This window comes from Anopheles coluzzii, chromosome 2 (genome assembly GCF_943734685.1).
Source record: "Anopheles coluzzii chromosome 2, AcolN3, whole genome shotgun sequence".
In the NCBI taxonomy this organism is placed as follows: Eukaryota; Metazoa; Arthropoda; class Insecta; order Diptera; family Culicidae; genus Anopheles; species Anopheles coluzzii.
Genome location: NC_064670.1, coordinates 708,661 through 719,737, shown reverse-complemented (window position 1 = coordinate 719,737; position 11,077 = coordinate 708,661). Strand labels below are relative to the sequence as shown.

Genomic DNA, 11,077 nt, shown 5'->3' with positions numbered 1-11,077 from the left:
ACTATTGAAGTGGTTATGGCTATATGTGATAAAAATGATTATCCAAATTTTGCAACATCCATTGATGCTTCAAGAGTTTGTTGCTCCGTGAAAACACCTATACCTCTCGCTTCTGCACATCACCGTTCAGTGGCAGGTGAGAGAGCGAGACTACCGTAGCTACCCAATCTATGACATCATTTCGTTGCGCTTGACTTCATCATAAGCCGACGCGCAGTCATCGCGGCATACAAAAGTACAGACTGACGCTAGGTTGCCTATCAAACCGCTAACGCTATTTCTAGCCAGACTTTAGCCGCATCCAGTCGCCTGTGCGTGTGCGTCTCTTTGTGTCTGTTGTGTGCTGTGTAATTGAAAGCAATAATCAAGATGAAACTGTTCCTGCTGAGCGCCTTTTTCTTCCTGGCCAGCTTCCAGGGTAAGTTACTGAAAGTATTTGCCAACACAACGAAGGAGTGTGAGTGTGTGTGTGTGAGGGTAAATTGAACTGTACCGTAACCCTCATACCTTTTTTTTCTTTGCAGCTGCTCAAGCCCTGCGTTGTATGCAGGGAACCGAGATCGTCCTGCCCTCGGATGACAACGCCGAAAAGGACAAAGACAAGGTGCCCGAATTCACCGAATGTTCCATACTTACTACGGGCGCGTCGGCCGCCTCCCTGCTGGTGCTGAAGCCCAACACGGCCACCCTGCCCTCCACCGACTACAAGTGCTATCACCTGCGCATTGAGGAGTCCGAATCGAAGAAGGCGACGATTGTGAAGGGCTGCATCTACAAGGCGCAGAATGTGTGCGACGGCAAGTTCAAGGTGGACACGGTCCGCGAGGTGTTCTGCAGCCAGTGCGACCAGGATGAGTGTAATTCGGCCCACCGGTTCGCTTCCAACTGGAAGATCCTCAGCCTCACCCTCTTCACCATCCTGTGCCTGTTCATGAAGTAATCCACCAGTCCACCAATACAAGCCCATTTTAGTAGGGGGGATGGGGAGTGGTCTCCGGCTACCAAAAGCACCCCTTCCATTTACGCCAAAATCGAACCGAATATTTTACATTTTTCCCCATTAGTGTGTAAGCTTACTACTACTACTACTACTACCGTCACGCGTACGGCAGAAGAAGAAAAAACCCGTTCTGTGTGTAGCTGGATGGGTCTCTTCTCAGTCTCCAACACTTTCTCAGGATAACACGCATGCCTTCCGTGAGCGTTCAGTTAGTGTGTGTTTGTGCGTACGCCGAAGGACGCCGAGAACCGACTAACTGTTCCCAGGACACAGCAACTATGTAGATTGGTGATGATAGAGAACCAACACCCACGGCCGGGATAAATGCCTTACAGTGGAGATGAACGAAAACGATCTGAATTCCTAAATCTCAAGCGCTTTCTTCAGTAGAGTAGAACGTTCGAATTCGTTACCGTTCAGGTAATTCGGTAGCGCGTGTGTGTGTGTTTTTGCAGCATATTTTCTGGTAGAGTGTTTTAAAACATGTTGCAATCTTTATACAAACATTCTCATTCATACATACAGCGACTCCTGTTTACAAGGGGCCGCTGTTGTTTCGAGTGCAGTTGTGCTTGAAATGCTTGAAAAATTGTGTTATTGGCGCCTGCTTATTTGCGGTTATCTCGTTTTTTTCTCATATACACTTGCATTACCCAAAGCATCTTAGAGCGTGATCAAAGAAACAATAAAATCACAACTTTGCTATCATTAGCATGCCACCCGCGTCTGTCTGCTAAATGGGTACGCGTGTGTGAGTGTGGAACCACTGTCGAGGGCGTGGGGAAGCCGAGGGCCATGACATCATCCGAAACAAACAAACGCGCATGATTTTGCGTCCATGCCCGTTGATAATGGTCGTTAAGGGGCAGCAGTGCGGTCCGTGTAAGAAAGTGTTTTGCTGTTCGCTTCTCTTCCCTTTTCCTTCCGTTTGCGATTCTTTGCGTTCATGCGCATCTGTAACGGCGTGCTGTCGTCGGTGACTAATGGATTTCCATGGTGCGACCCTTCGCCCTACCCATACTGCTGCATGTGGAACTGTACCAGTATGATCACGTAACTCGTCACGGTTGCTATCGTCTAGAACAGGAAGCGTCATGTGTCAACAACAATATTCCTTCGCCATTTCAATCCCGACGGCTTCTTACCCCAAATAGTAGAGCTCGATTAATGTCATACAGTCCGTAGTTCCGGACATCGTAGTCCCGCTGCATGTAGTCCAGCGTTATAAAGTCGAGCTGTAAAGATCGATTTAGCGTTCGTTTGCATTTACGTACACGCGGTGCATTAGCAACAACTTACCATACGCTCCATTCGAGGTCCCTTGGAGCGGTGATTTATGGCGCCCAGAATGGAAAGCATTTTCTTCGATCGTTCCGTATACTGTGACGGTATCGACATCATGTAGTACAGCTGGACGGCCAGATAGAGGAAAAATGTCACCGAGTTGAAGTACTTCGTAACGTCCTCTACGCCAAACCCGCGCCTCACTTCCAGCATCGTTGAGGTGTACATGTAATAAACCTGCGAATGAATCGAATGCTGCTCGTTGATAGATTCTTAGCCTCCTGCTAGCATTTCCACGCTTCCCGCTTACCGACACCACGATCATGTAGAAGTACCAACCGTTGAGTAGCAGCACCGGCAGATCCATGATCGCCATAAACTGTTTCTCCAGCTGTGCGTTTTCACAGTGCACCATGTACACCTCGCGTATCGTTGATGGCTTTTCTTCCCCCGACCGATCGACCAAGCTCGTCAGCTTAGAGTTGATCGATCCTTGAATGAAGCTCACGATCATCAGCCCCACCAAGTATAGGTTTACCAGTGCCGTGAACACGTATCGAAACACGGAAAAGGTTACTCCCACCACCACTTCCGCTCCGGTGGGAACTTCATCCTGCGTGACGTAGTACATGATCAGCGAAAAGAGCAACAGTGCCATATCGATCGCAAGAACTTTGTAAAGAAGCAGTTTGCCGTACTCCCGGCACAGGACACGACAGTTCCACTGCTGCAGGATGGTATTGCGTATCGCGAACAATGCATTCAGCGTTGAGGCGAGACCCTGCGCTTTGCTTAACATCCTCACGTTGACCACGATCATGAACAGATAGATGAAGCTTAGCTGCGCCGCGTTCAGCATGCTCACCAGGTAAACGTTTGCCATCCGTTCATGCTCGTAAATGAGATACATTAGGGCGGGACTAAGGACGGCATACACCACGGTTATTCCGATGCAGTACAGCGCACGTTTGCGGCTGGTGAAGAATCGTCCCGGTCCGACGGCATCAAATCGCAATGGAAATGTACCGCATGCTAGTAGAAAGGACCACACACACCTTTCCAACCGTTCGGACCACTTGCTCACGCTCATTGCAACACTCAATGTGGCATCCCGCGATGGGACACACGATTTGTCGGTATAGTCCATTGCTTGATTATTTATTTAGCTGTTATTTCTGTGCACGGTCTATTTATGCTTGATGCTCCGTGCTCCATCTTTAATGTTTCCTTTGCGCGAATTGGTAGTAATTATGTATGATATTCTACGCCCCGATGACTCTTATTCATACGCCTGAATGTGAAACTGAATGAGGATGATCAAGTAGCTTGTCATCGTTGCTATCATCTGTAACGACAACGACAGTGTGCTATGACAACGTGGTTTTATGACAGCTGCTCTGCCTTACCCCGAATAGAAGGGCCCGATTCATGGCATACATTCCGTAGTTGTTGATTGCATTATTCCGCTGCATACAGTCCACCATTAGCACCTCGATCTGAAACGAGGCAACAAAAGCAATCAATCACCAATAGTAGTCCTCTAATTTGCAACAACCCCTCCCTCCCTCCCTACCAGACGCTCCTGACCCGGTCGATGATGGTACTGGTTGACGCTGACGTAGTTTAATAGGCGCATCATTTTCTTTGCATGATCCGTATACACCGAAGGAATCAACACGAGCAGATACAGCTGTACGCACTGGTACAGGAAGAAAACTAACGGGTTGATGTATGCTTTAAACTCGTCCGCTCTCACGCCGCGGAAGGAGGCTTCCAAGGCGTACACGTACATGTAGTAGACCTGCGGGAACAAGACGACAATACGAGACACGTGACACGCATCACTCACATTCCGTTGCCGACCGGTGAGGCAGGCGGTCTTACCGAGTAGACGATCATGAAAAAGTACCACCCAGTAAGCATCAGGGTGGGAAAGTTGAGCGTTTCCATAAATTGCTTCACCATGTCCTCGTTTTTGCAGTACAGCATGTACAGCTGCAGCACCGATGGCCGCCGGTCGGCCGCCAATCCTTGCCGTGAGCGGGCTAATCGTTTCAGGCCGATGTTCACCATTGCCTGCATCACGGCGCCGATCAGCACCCCAACTAGGATGAAGTTCTCGATCACCGCAATAAAGTACATCATGGCGTAAAACGTTAGCCAACTCGCGAGCCCCACGCTGTCCACCTGCCCCGTGTACGTGCTGTCCTCGAACGTGTACAACGCCAGCAGCTGCATCAGGATGTCTACGGCTGTAACTTTAACCAAAAACAACCTGTACAGCCTAAACTCCAGCATCGAGCGGGCGACCATACGCTCCAGCACGTGCTTCAGCTGAAACATTTCATTCAGCAGCACGTGCAGACATGCTTTCTTTCTAATGAATATTATTTGCACAATCAGTATGAAGAAATACACGAAAGCGAACTGGAATGCGCTTAGCGCGTTTGTTATTTGATTTTCCACGCTTATGTTCATTACGTACAGCTCGACACAGACGATCGGTCCGACGATGGCATACAGCACCAGCAGCACGGTGGATAGGATCACATCTTTCGTTCGATTTCGAAACCGTTCACGATGACGGTCGAAACTGAGCGGCAAAATGGCGAACAGAAACTTCAGCACAACGCTCTGCAGAACGATCAACCAGCGTGGGACCTGCATCGTACAGCAACTGAAGCGACGGACGGACAAACGGACCGGGGAAACAGCCCACACACACACACACAAATACACACAACCGCCACTATTAGCAAATGGACATGAATATCTTATGTTTGCCGCTCATTCCTGCAGGTAGTATTGTACTAAAATAATCATGTAGCTGGTAGTACTGGCAACGATCTGTAAAGACACAAGCCCACACCCTTAAACCGACATCCATTGCCCACGGCGCTGAAGCTTAGGCATACTTACACCAAACAGCATCGTGTTGTCGATGGTAAACAGTCCTTTAATGCGTATCGCATAGTCTCGGTTTAAGTACTCGATCGTCAGTAGCTCGATCTGTAGGAATGTAGGAAAACAAGCGTCATTACCAAGAGACACAGTCGGTTGAGGAACAGAATTGCTCTACCGCACGATCGCCCGGCACATCCGTAATTCGGCCAGTGTACATGCTGAGACACGGTATGATTTGACGCGCCTGGCGACTAAACGTAGCCGAGCTCGATACCATAAAGTACACCTGTCCAACTTCACTTATAAAGAACGCCAGTGGGTTGATTATATTACGCAGTGCATCCGTCGAGCCAGCCTCAAGATCCTGCACAAGGCTGGTGTAGGTGTAGAAAATCTGTACAGAACGGTAGAGCACAGTGGTTAGTATACCGTATAGGGCGCAGACCCGCCAACGACACCGACTTACCGAGAATACGATGATGAAAAAGTACCACGCGCTTAACAGCAGTATCGGTATGCTGATGACCTCGACGATACTCTGCACAACGAGCGATGTCTCCGTGTGCATCAGATACAGCCGAACGATCTCATTCGGAGCCTTCGAACCGTACACTAGATCGTTACAGTGTGCATTGATTCGTGCGTAGATGTTAATGCCACTGTACAGCACAAACATAAGCAAATTAACGGCAACGTTCATGCTGCTGACTTGCAGCAGATTGCAAACTCCTAAAATCGAATAAATCACCGATTGTTTCAGCTCTATAAATGTGCGAAAGAACGCTGCACTTAGCACCATCATGCCGAGATCGAATACGATCAGTTTCGTGAGCAGGCTTCGTGCCAAACCCTGCTGAAAGGTAGTAGCCTTCGTGGATCCTTGCAGTACCTGCTCTCGCAGCACCAGCAGCGCGTTTAGCAGCTGGCACAGTCTTTCACGGTTCGCCAGCGTTTTCAACCGTGACGTTAGTATTACGACGTACATGCAGACAAACTGCACCACAATCATGTATTGGTTGAGCTGTGAATCCGGATGCAATATTCTCGTTACTGAGATCCAATACAACCACGGTCCCAGCATGGCGTACAGCACTGTTCCCACAATGCAGCCCCTGTAGTGGAAAGTGCTCTGTACAAAGCGATTCGTCGAAACGACGTACTGAAACGGCAACACTCCGCCCACCATCAGCAACCGGATACAAAACCGTTCCCCAATGGTCAGCACACCTTTCCGCGCCATGGTTGTGTTCGCAGCGTATCCGGAATCGCGAATCATGTTACAAAACGATCACGCCCTACAATGTACTCGATTCCTTGATTCGTTCACCGCAAAGCACTTTGCTAAATTGTTTGCTAAAGGAAAAGGGCAAATGGGGGGAAAGTTCAATAATTAATGCAGTTCGTAACATACAGTTGAGTAATATGATTGTCACAATTTGCAATGAGCATTTGTGGCATAATTTATCACCAGCACAGATGGCCACCAGTGCAGTGAAACTGCCGTACGTGGGCCGTAGTACACTCGTACACTTACAGCCACCGTTGCTGTGTTAGAGCATGATGGTTCGGTACGGTTTGAGAGCGCTTTACTACTTTCATTCGATTCTTGGACTTGTCCCGTACGAACTCAACAGCCAGAATGGACTGCGGCGCAGCAAATGCAAACGCCGATGGACGCTCACGATCGGATGTACTACGGTGGTTTTGGTTTGCTTCAGCTTCTGTGCCGTTTGGCTGCAGGATACCCTATCTTTCGCTACCTTTGTCGATGCCCTGCTGATTCGTTCGCTGGTGCTGGTGGAGTTTACCATCCGCTACGGTACCGTGGTCCTGTGCTTCTATCAGCTACTCAGACACGAGGTTAGCTTGCACCGCTACGTGCAACGGTTCGTCGTGATCGGCAAGAGTGTCGTCGTGCGGTGCAGCAGTCGATCGTACGCCAGTGTACAGCGCATGGTGTACGCCCTGGTGGCCAAGATGCTCATTGCAGACGTTGGCCTGTGCACACTGTTCGCGATGAATAGTGGAATTAAACGCCACGAAACTAGTGCACACGTGTATCGCACCGTTAACATCTACGTCGTTATGATGAGCTCACAGTTCACGAACCTGCTGCTGCTGATGCTTCTGTTTGGGTCCTACGTTTATGGGCAAATTAACAAACAGTTAGATCGAACCGTCCACCGGCTAGGTAGTTTCGAGACGCAACAATCGTACTGGAGTAGAAGAAGGGTCAGAGTGCAGCAGATTTGCTGTGACGCTAGCGACACGATTGATCGTCTCTGTACACTTCATCAGGAGCTAACCGAGATCGTTCGGGCAATTGTTTCGATATTTCAGCTTCCAGTTATGCTCATGAATCTAAACCAATTCATTGTACTCGTCTCGAGGGTAAGTTACAGCCATCGTCATTAACTCTGTGGCAAGTACAATAATTCACTCACTTCTATTATGCGCGCTCGTTCGTCAAGATATACTTCGTATACATCTTAAGTGCGCAAGTGAAGCATCGTAGTGATTACATGTCCTACCATCGCTTTTTCAACTCTATCCTGTACATTTGTTTCGAAGCGGTTCAATGTTTCTTGCTCGCGTTAGGATCATCCGTAATAGCACAAGAGGTAATGGTGCCGAATGCAAGCGAAACGAATCTCAGATACTAACACCAAAGACGATGTGTCGCTTCTAGGCTCGTAGACCCGGTACTACAATGAACGTATTTGTCAATGCTTGGCTAGACACACGCACGGAGCGCAGCATCGAGCTGTTCACACTGGCCGTATTGGCTTCCGATGCCAGAATCAAGATCGGTGGTATGTACGTACTAAATATGGCGTTCGTATTCTCGGTATGTAGCGACAGCGAAAAGTAAGGTAATTTTTACGAGCAAACCGACTTCATTTTCAATTCGTTCCAGCTGGCCACAACAGTAAACATGTATCTGATCGTATTGGTACAGTTCCAGCTGAATATCGATTAGTTGCTTTCTGAAACTCTTAATAAATAAAGGATTCTAATTCCTAGTGCAAATTGTGCGAATTGATCCCTCCTAACTGCTCACATTTGCTCCACCGAATGTACTGATCCTCTAAGCATACACCAAGATACTCGCTTACTACTGTGCTACTCCTGAAACACAAGCAACTGATAGTAATTGACACTGGAACAACCTCCAAAACGAACATGGCATTAATCATGCAAAACTCTTCCCGTATGATGAGTTTTATTAATTATCCGAGGTCCATTTTCAATCAACTTAATCACTCTCGAACTCAATGCGATAGCGCTGCTGCAGACCGTGCCACAACCACGCTCGGTAGGGCATTAGTATGGTGGTTCACAATGTCGCACGATGTCGCCATTACGAAAGCGGTGCTGGTGCTTATCAAGTGCTTTGGGCAGTTGTATGGGATTTTACCACTCTCGTCCAACGCGTTTACGTTCGAACGATCCCGCCCGGTGCTCTGGTACAGTCGAACGATCGCGCTGCTACTGATGGTGATCTATCCTTGCGCCTATATCGTACTGCTTACGGATCACGAATTTCCGATCCTTGCGCTCAGCTACTATATCATTATGCTTCAGTTCACGCTCAACTACATCATCGTGGGTGTGCTGTATCTGCACGTACTGTTCGATCCTACGCCACTGTTGCACGTGCTCAATGAGCTGATCGAACGGACGCGTGCTCTGCTCCGGCACATCGACCCCCCGGCCGGAGAGTCCCCGGTGGGGCGTCGGCTTTTTTTCAAAACCGTCGCAATTGATTTGCTGCAATCCTTCACGTGGTATGGAACATTTCTCTGGCTGCAGCGCAAGTTCGGTGCCACCTATATACTCGCCTTTTGGTTAAATTCGGTCGCCGTGATGCAGATTGTAGCCGCGCTTAACATACTCCTAGCGACCCTCCTCTGGGGAGCGTTTCTCTATCGGCTAATCAACGAACGGGTACGAACCGTCATCGGCAGTCTGCTGCAGCTGGATGACACCGACCGACAGGTCCGAGACAGTGCCACCGGCCGCGAAAGGCGATTCATTTGCAATCACATCTACTTGCAACTCACCATTCTGCGCACTCATCACAGTGCGCTTACCAAGTGTATTCAAAACATTGTCGAGTTCTACAACACGCCACTAGCACTAATAATGCTGTATCAATTTTTGATTATTATTTCTGAGGTAAGCAGAAGCGCGCCTATTTCCACTTCCGGTTTACTTATTCATCCTTCGGCTGTAATTCGGCTAGCGAATAATTCATTGCGGGGAAATGCAACGCACACGACCAGTCACCCAAACGCACGCCTTCGGAACGGTTCACCATGTTGTACGGATACTTAACGCTGCTTGTACTACGCCTTCACTTCCACACCGCACAGTGCATTGGATTCGTACCGCTACATTTCAATGAGCAATTGCAAACATTTCAAATCAGCAGATGGCTTACCGTATGGTCACATGCACTTGCTCTAACGCTGCTCTGTGTCTATCCGTATGTGTACGTTATCCTGTTAACGGGTATTCGCTATCCAAAGCTTACACTCGTCAACTATCTCGTGTGGATGCAGTGTTCCCTTCACTATGTGAATCTTGCACTCATTTACTACCATCTGCTGCCGGCCAGACCAGTGATTCGTGACATTTTTAACGGCTTCGTGCAACTCTTCCGCACCCTCAACGGTGCCGGCTGCCATCGGTGGAAAGGGAAGAGCACGAAAAAGAACGTCCTCAAACTTGCGCTCAAAATGATCCTTTGCGATACGCTGCTTTGTGCGCTGTTTGTATTATATTTTGGACAGTTTTTCATACACGACGGCGACATCCAATCACAAATACTCTGGTCGCTGAACATATTCTCGGTGTGGCAGAGTGCAATCTTTACCAACTTGATCGTAGTTACGCTGATCATTGGTGTACATTTTTTGGAAATTCTAAACCATCGCTTATCGCTGTACATTCGGCAAATGCGTGCCCCTGCTTGCCATCTGAAACAGCTGCGTCGCCAAATATCAACGTACGAAGCATTAAAATCCGTCCAACGGAATCATCACCTAGTCAGTAGCAATGTCAAATCGTTCATCCATCTGTTGAGGCTACCGATGGCGTGCCTATTGCTCGTTCAATTTGCTTTAATTGTATCGGAAGTATGCATTGGATCAGCATTCGAGGCAGCGGTCAACGGACACTGTATCTAATAAGCTTATTGTGATATCGTTTCGTTACAACGCACCAACACAGATATTCTACGCGTATACGTCGATCGTGCAGGACATCAAAAATGACGTCGATGTGCCGCTGGGAACGTACATGAGCTCTATACTGTTTGCCGTGTTTGAAGCTGTCCAATTTTACTACATCGTATCAGCCAGTTCTGAAATTACCGAAGAGGTTCGCAAGCACGTATTGGCGCCGCTCTGCAAGACGCTGCTGTAGTACTGGCTTCTGTTTTTTTTTTTTTTGCTTTCCAGGCAGAAAAAACCGGCGTGCTGCTAAACGAGTTTCTACCAACCGATCCAAACCCAAGAGTGGAACGATGCGTGAGTATTTTTAAGCACAAATCTATCTATAACCATTGCTGTATCTGTACCAAAAAGAGCCGTCTGTGCATGCGGTTTCTTTTAGATTGAATCGTTCGCTATCGAACTGTTACACGAAGACTTCAAAATCAATAACTGTGGCATGTATGATGTTGACTACACGTTGATGTTTTCGGTTAGTATCGACCCATCGACCCCCTCTACATGCACTGGTGTACTTACGATTAGTTTGACCCACCTTCCAGATGATCGCGACGATAACTAGCTACCTTATCATGTTGGTACAGTTCCAGCTGGCCGAGATTTGAAGCGTTGCGCCAGTCCCACGGTTTCGGACATGTTTCACCAACAAAAG

The 11,077-nt window shown here is 48.2% G+C and overlaps 5 protein-coding genes across 7 annotated transcripts; 2 read left to right on the top strand and 3 right to left on the bottom strand.

The window, feature by feature from the left end:
- The first annotated feature begins 195 nt into the window (after nucleotides 1–195).
- Nucleotides 196–1,711, top strand: LOC120948951 (uncharacterized). Its single transcript, XM_040365832.2, has 2 exons — nucleotides 196–418; nucleotides 525–1,711. Exons 1-2 carry the CDS (start codon nucleotides 370–372, stop codon nucleotides 938–940), a joined length of 465 nt encoding a protein of 154 aa, XP_040221766.2. The 5' UTR covers nucleotides 196–369; the 3' UTR covers nucleotides 941–1,711.
- LOC120948949 (uncharacterized) lies at nucleotides 1,590–3,431 on the bottom strand. Its single transcript, XM_040365830.2, has 4 exons — nucleotides 2,595–3,431; nucleotides 2,300–2,521; nucleotides 2,146–2,235; nucleotides 1,590–2,077 (listed from the first exon to the last, which is right to left on the bottom strand). The coding sequence occupies exons 1-4, from the start codon at nucleotides 3,429–3,431 to the stop codon at nucleotides 2,012–2,014; spliced, it is 1,215 nt and encodes a 404-aa protein (XP_040221764.2). The 3' UTR covers nucleotides 1,590–2,011.
- A 107-nt stretch (nucleotides 3,432–3,538) lies between these two features.
- LOC120951308 (gustatory and pheromone receptor 32a-like) lies at nucleotides 3,539–4,951 on the bottom strand. The gene is made up of 4 exons (XM_040369942.2): nucleotides 4,169–4,951; nucleotides 3,858–4,085; nucleotides 3,691–3,780; nucleotides 3,539–3,629 (listed from the first exon to the last, which is right to left on the bottom strand). The coding sequence occupies exons 1-4, from the start codon at nucleotides 4,949–4,951 to the stop codon at nucleotides 3,564–3,566; spliced, it is 1,167 nt and encodes a 388-aa protein (XP_040225876.2). The 3' UTR covers nucleotides 3,539–3,563.
- Nucleotides 4,952–5,031: 80 nt separating this feature from the next.
- Nucleotides 5,032–6,659, bottom strand: LOC120948946 (putative gustatory receptor 28a). Of its 2 annotated transcripts, XM_040365826.2 has the most exons (4): nucleotides 5,655–6,659; nucleotides 5,364–5,582; nucleotides 5,204–5,293; nucleotides 5,032–5,131 (listed from the first exon to the last, which is right to left on the bottom strand). In XM_040365826.2, the coding sequence occupies exons 1-4, from the start codon at nucleotides 6,462–6,464 to the stop codon at nucleotides 5,072–5,074; spliced, it is 1,179 nt and encodes a 392-aa protein (XP_040221760.2). In that variant the 5' UTR covers nucleotides 6,465–6,659; the 3' UTR covers nucleotides 5,032–5,071. The 2 variants fall into 2 exon arrangements, with proteins under 2 accessions (XP_040221760.2, XP_049461633.1); XM_049605676.1 differs by having other exon boundaries at nucleotides 5,364–6,659.
- Nucleotides 6,660–7,604: 945 nt separating this feature from the next.
- LOC120948941 (putative gustatory receptor 28b) lies at nucleotides 7,605–11,068 on the top strand. Of its 2 annotated transcripts, none has more exons than XM_049605677.1 (4): nucleotides 7,605–10,573; nucleotides 10,654–10,722; nucleotides 10,808–10,897; nucleotides 10,968–11,068. In XM_049605677.1, the coding sequence occupies exons 1-4, from the start codon at nucleotides 10,493–10,495 to the stop codon at nucleotides 11,028–11,030; spliced, it is 303 nt and encodes a 100-aa protein (XP_049461634.1). In that variant the 5' UTR covers nucleotides 7,605–10,492; the 3' UTR covers nucleotides 11,031–11,068. Both variants share the same exon structure in this region; 1 of them encodes a protein (XP_049461634.1).
- The last annotated feature ends 9 nt before the right edge of the window (nucleotides 11,069–11,077 follow it).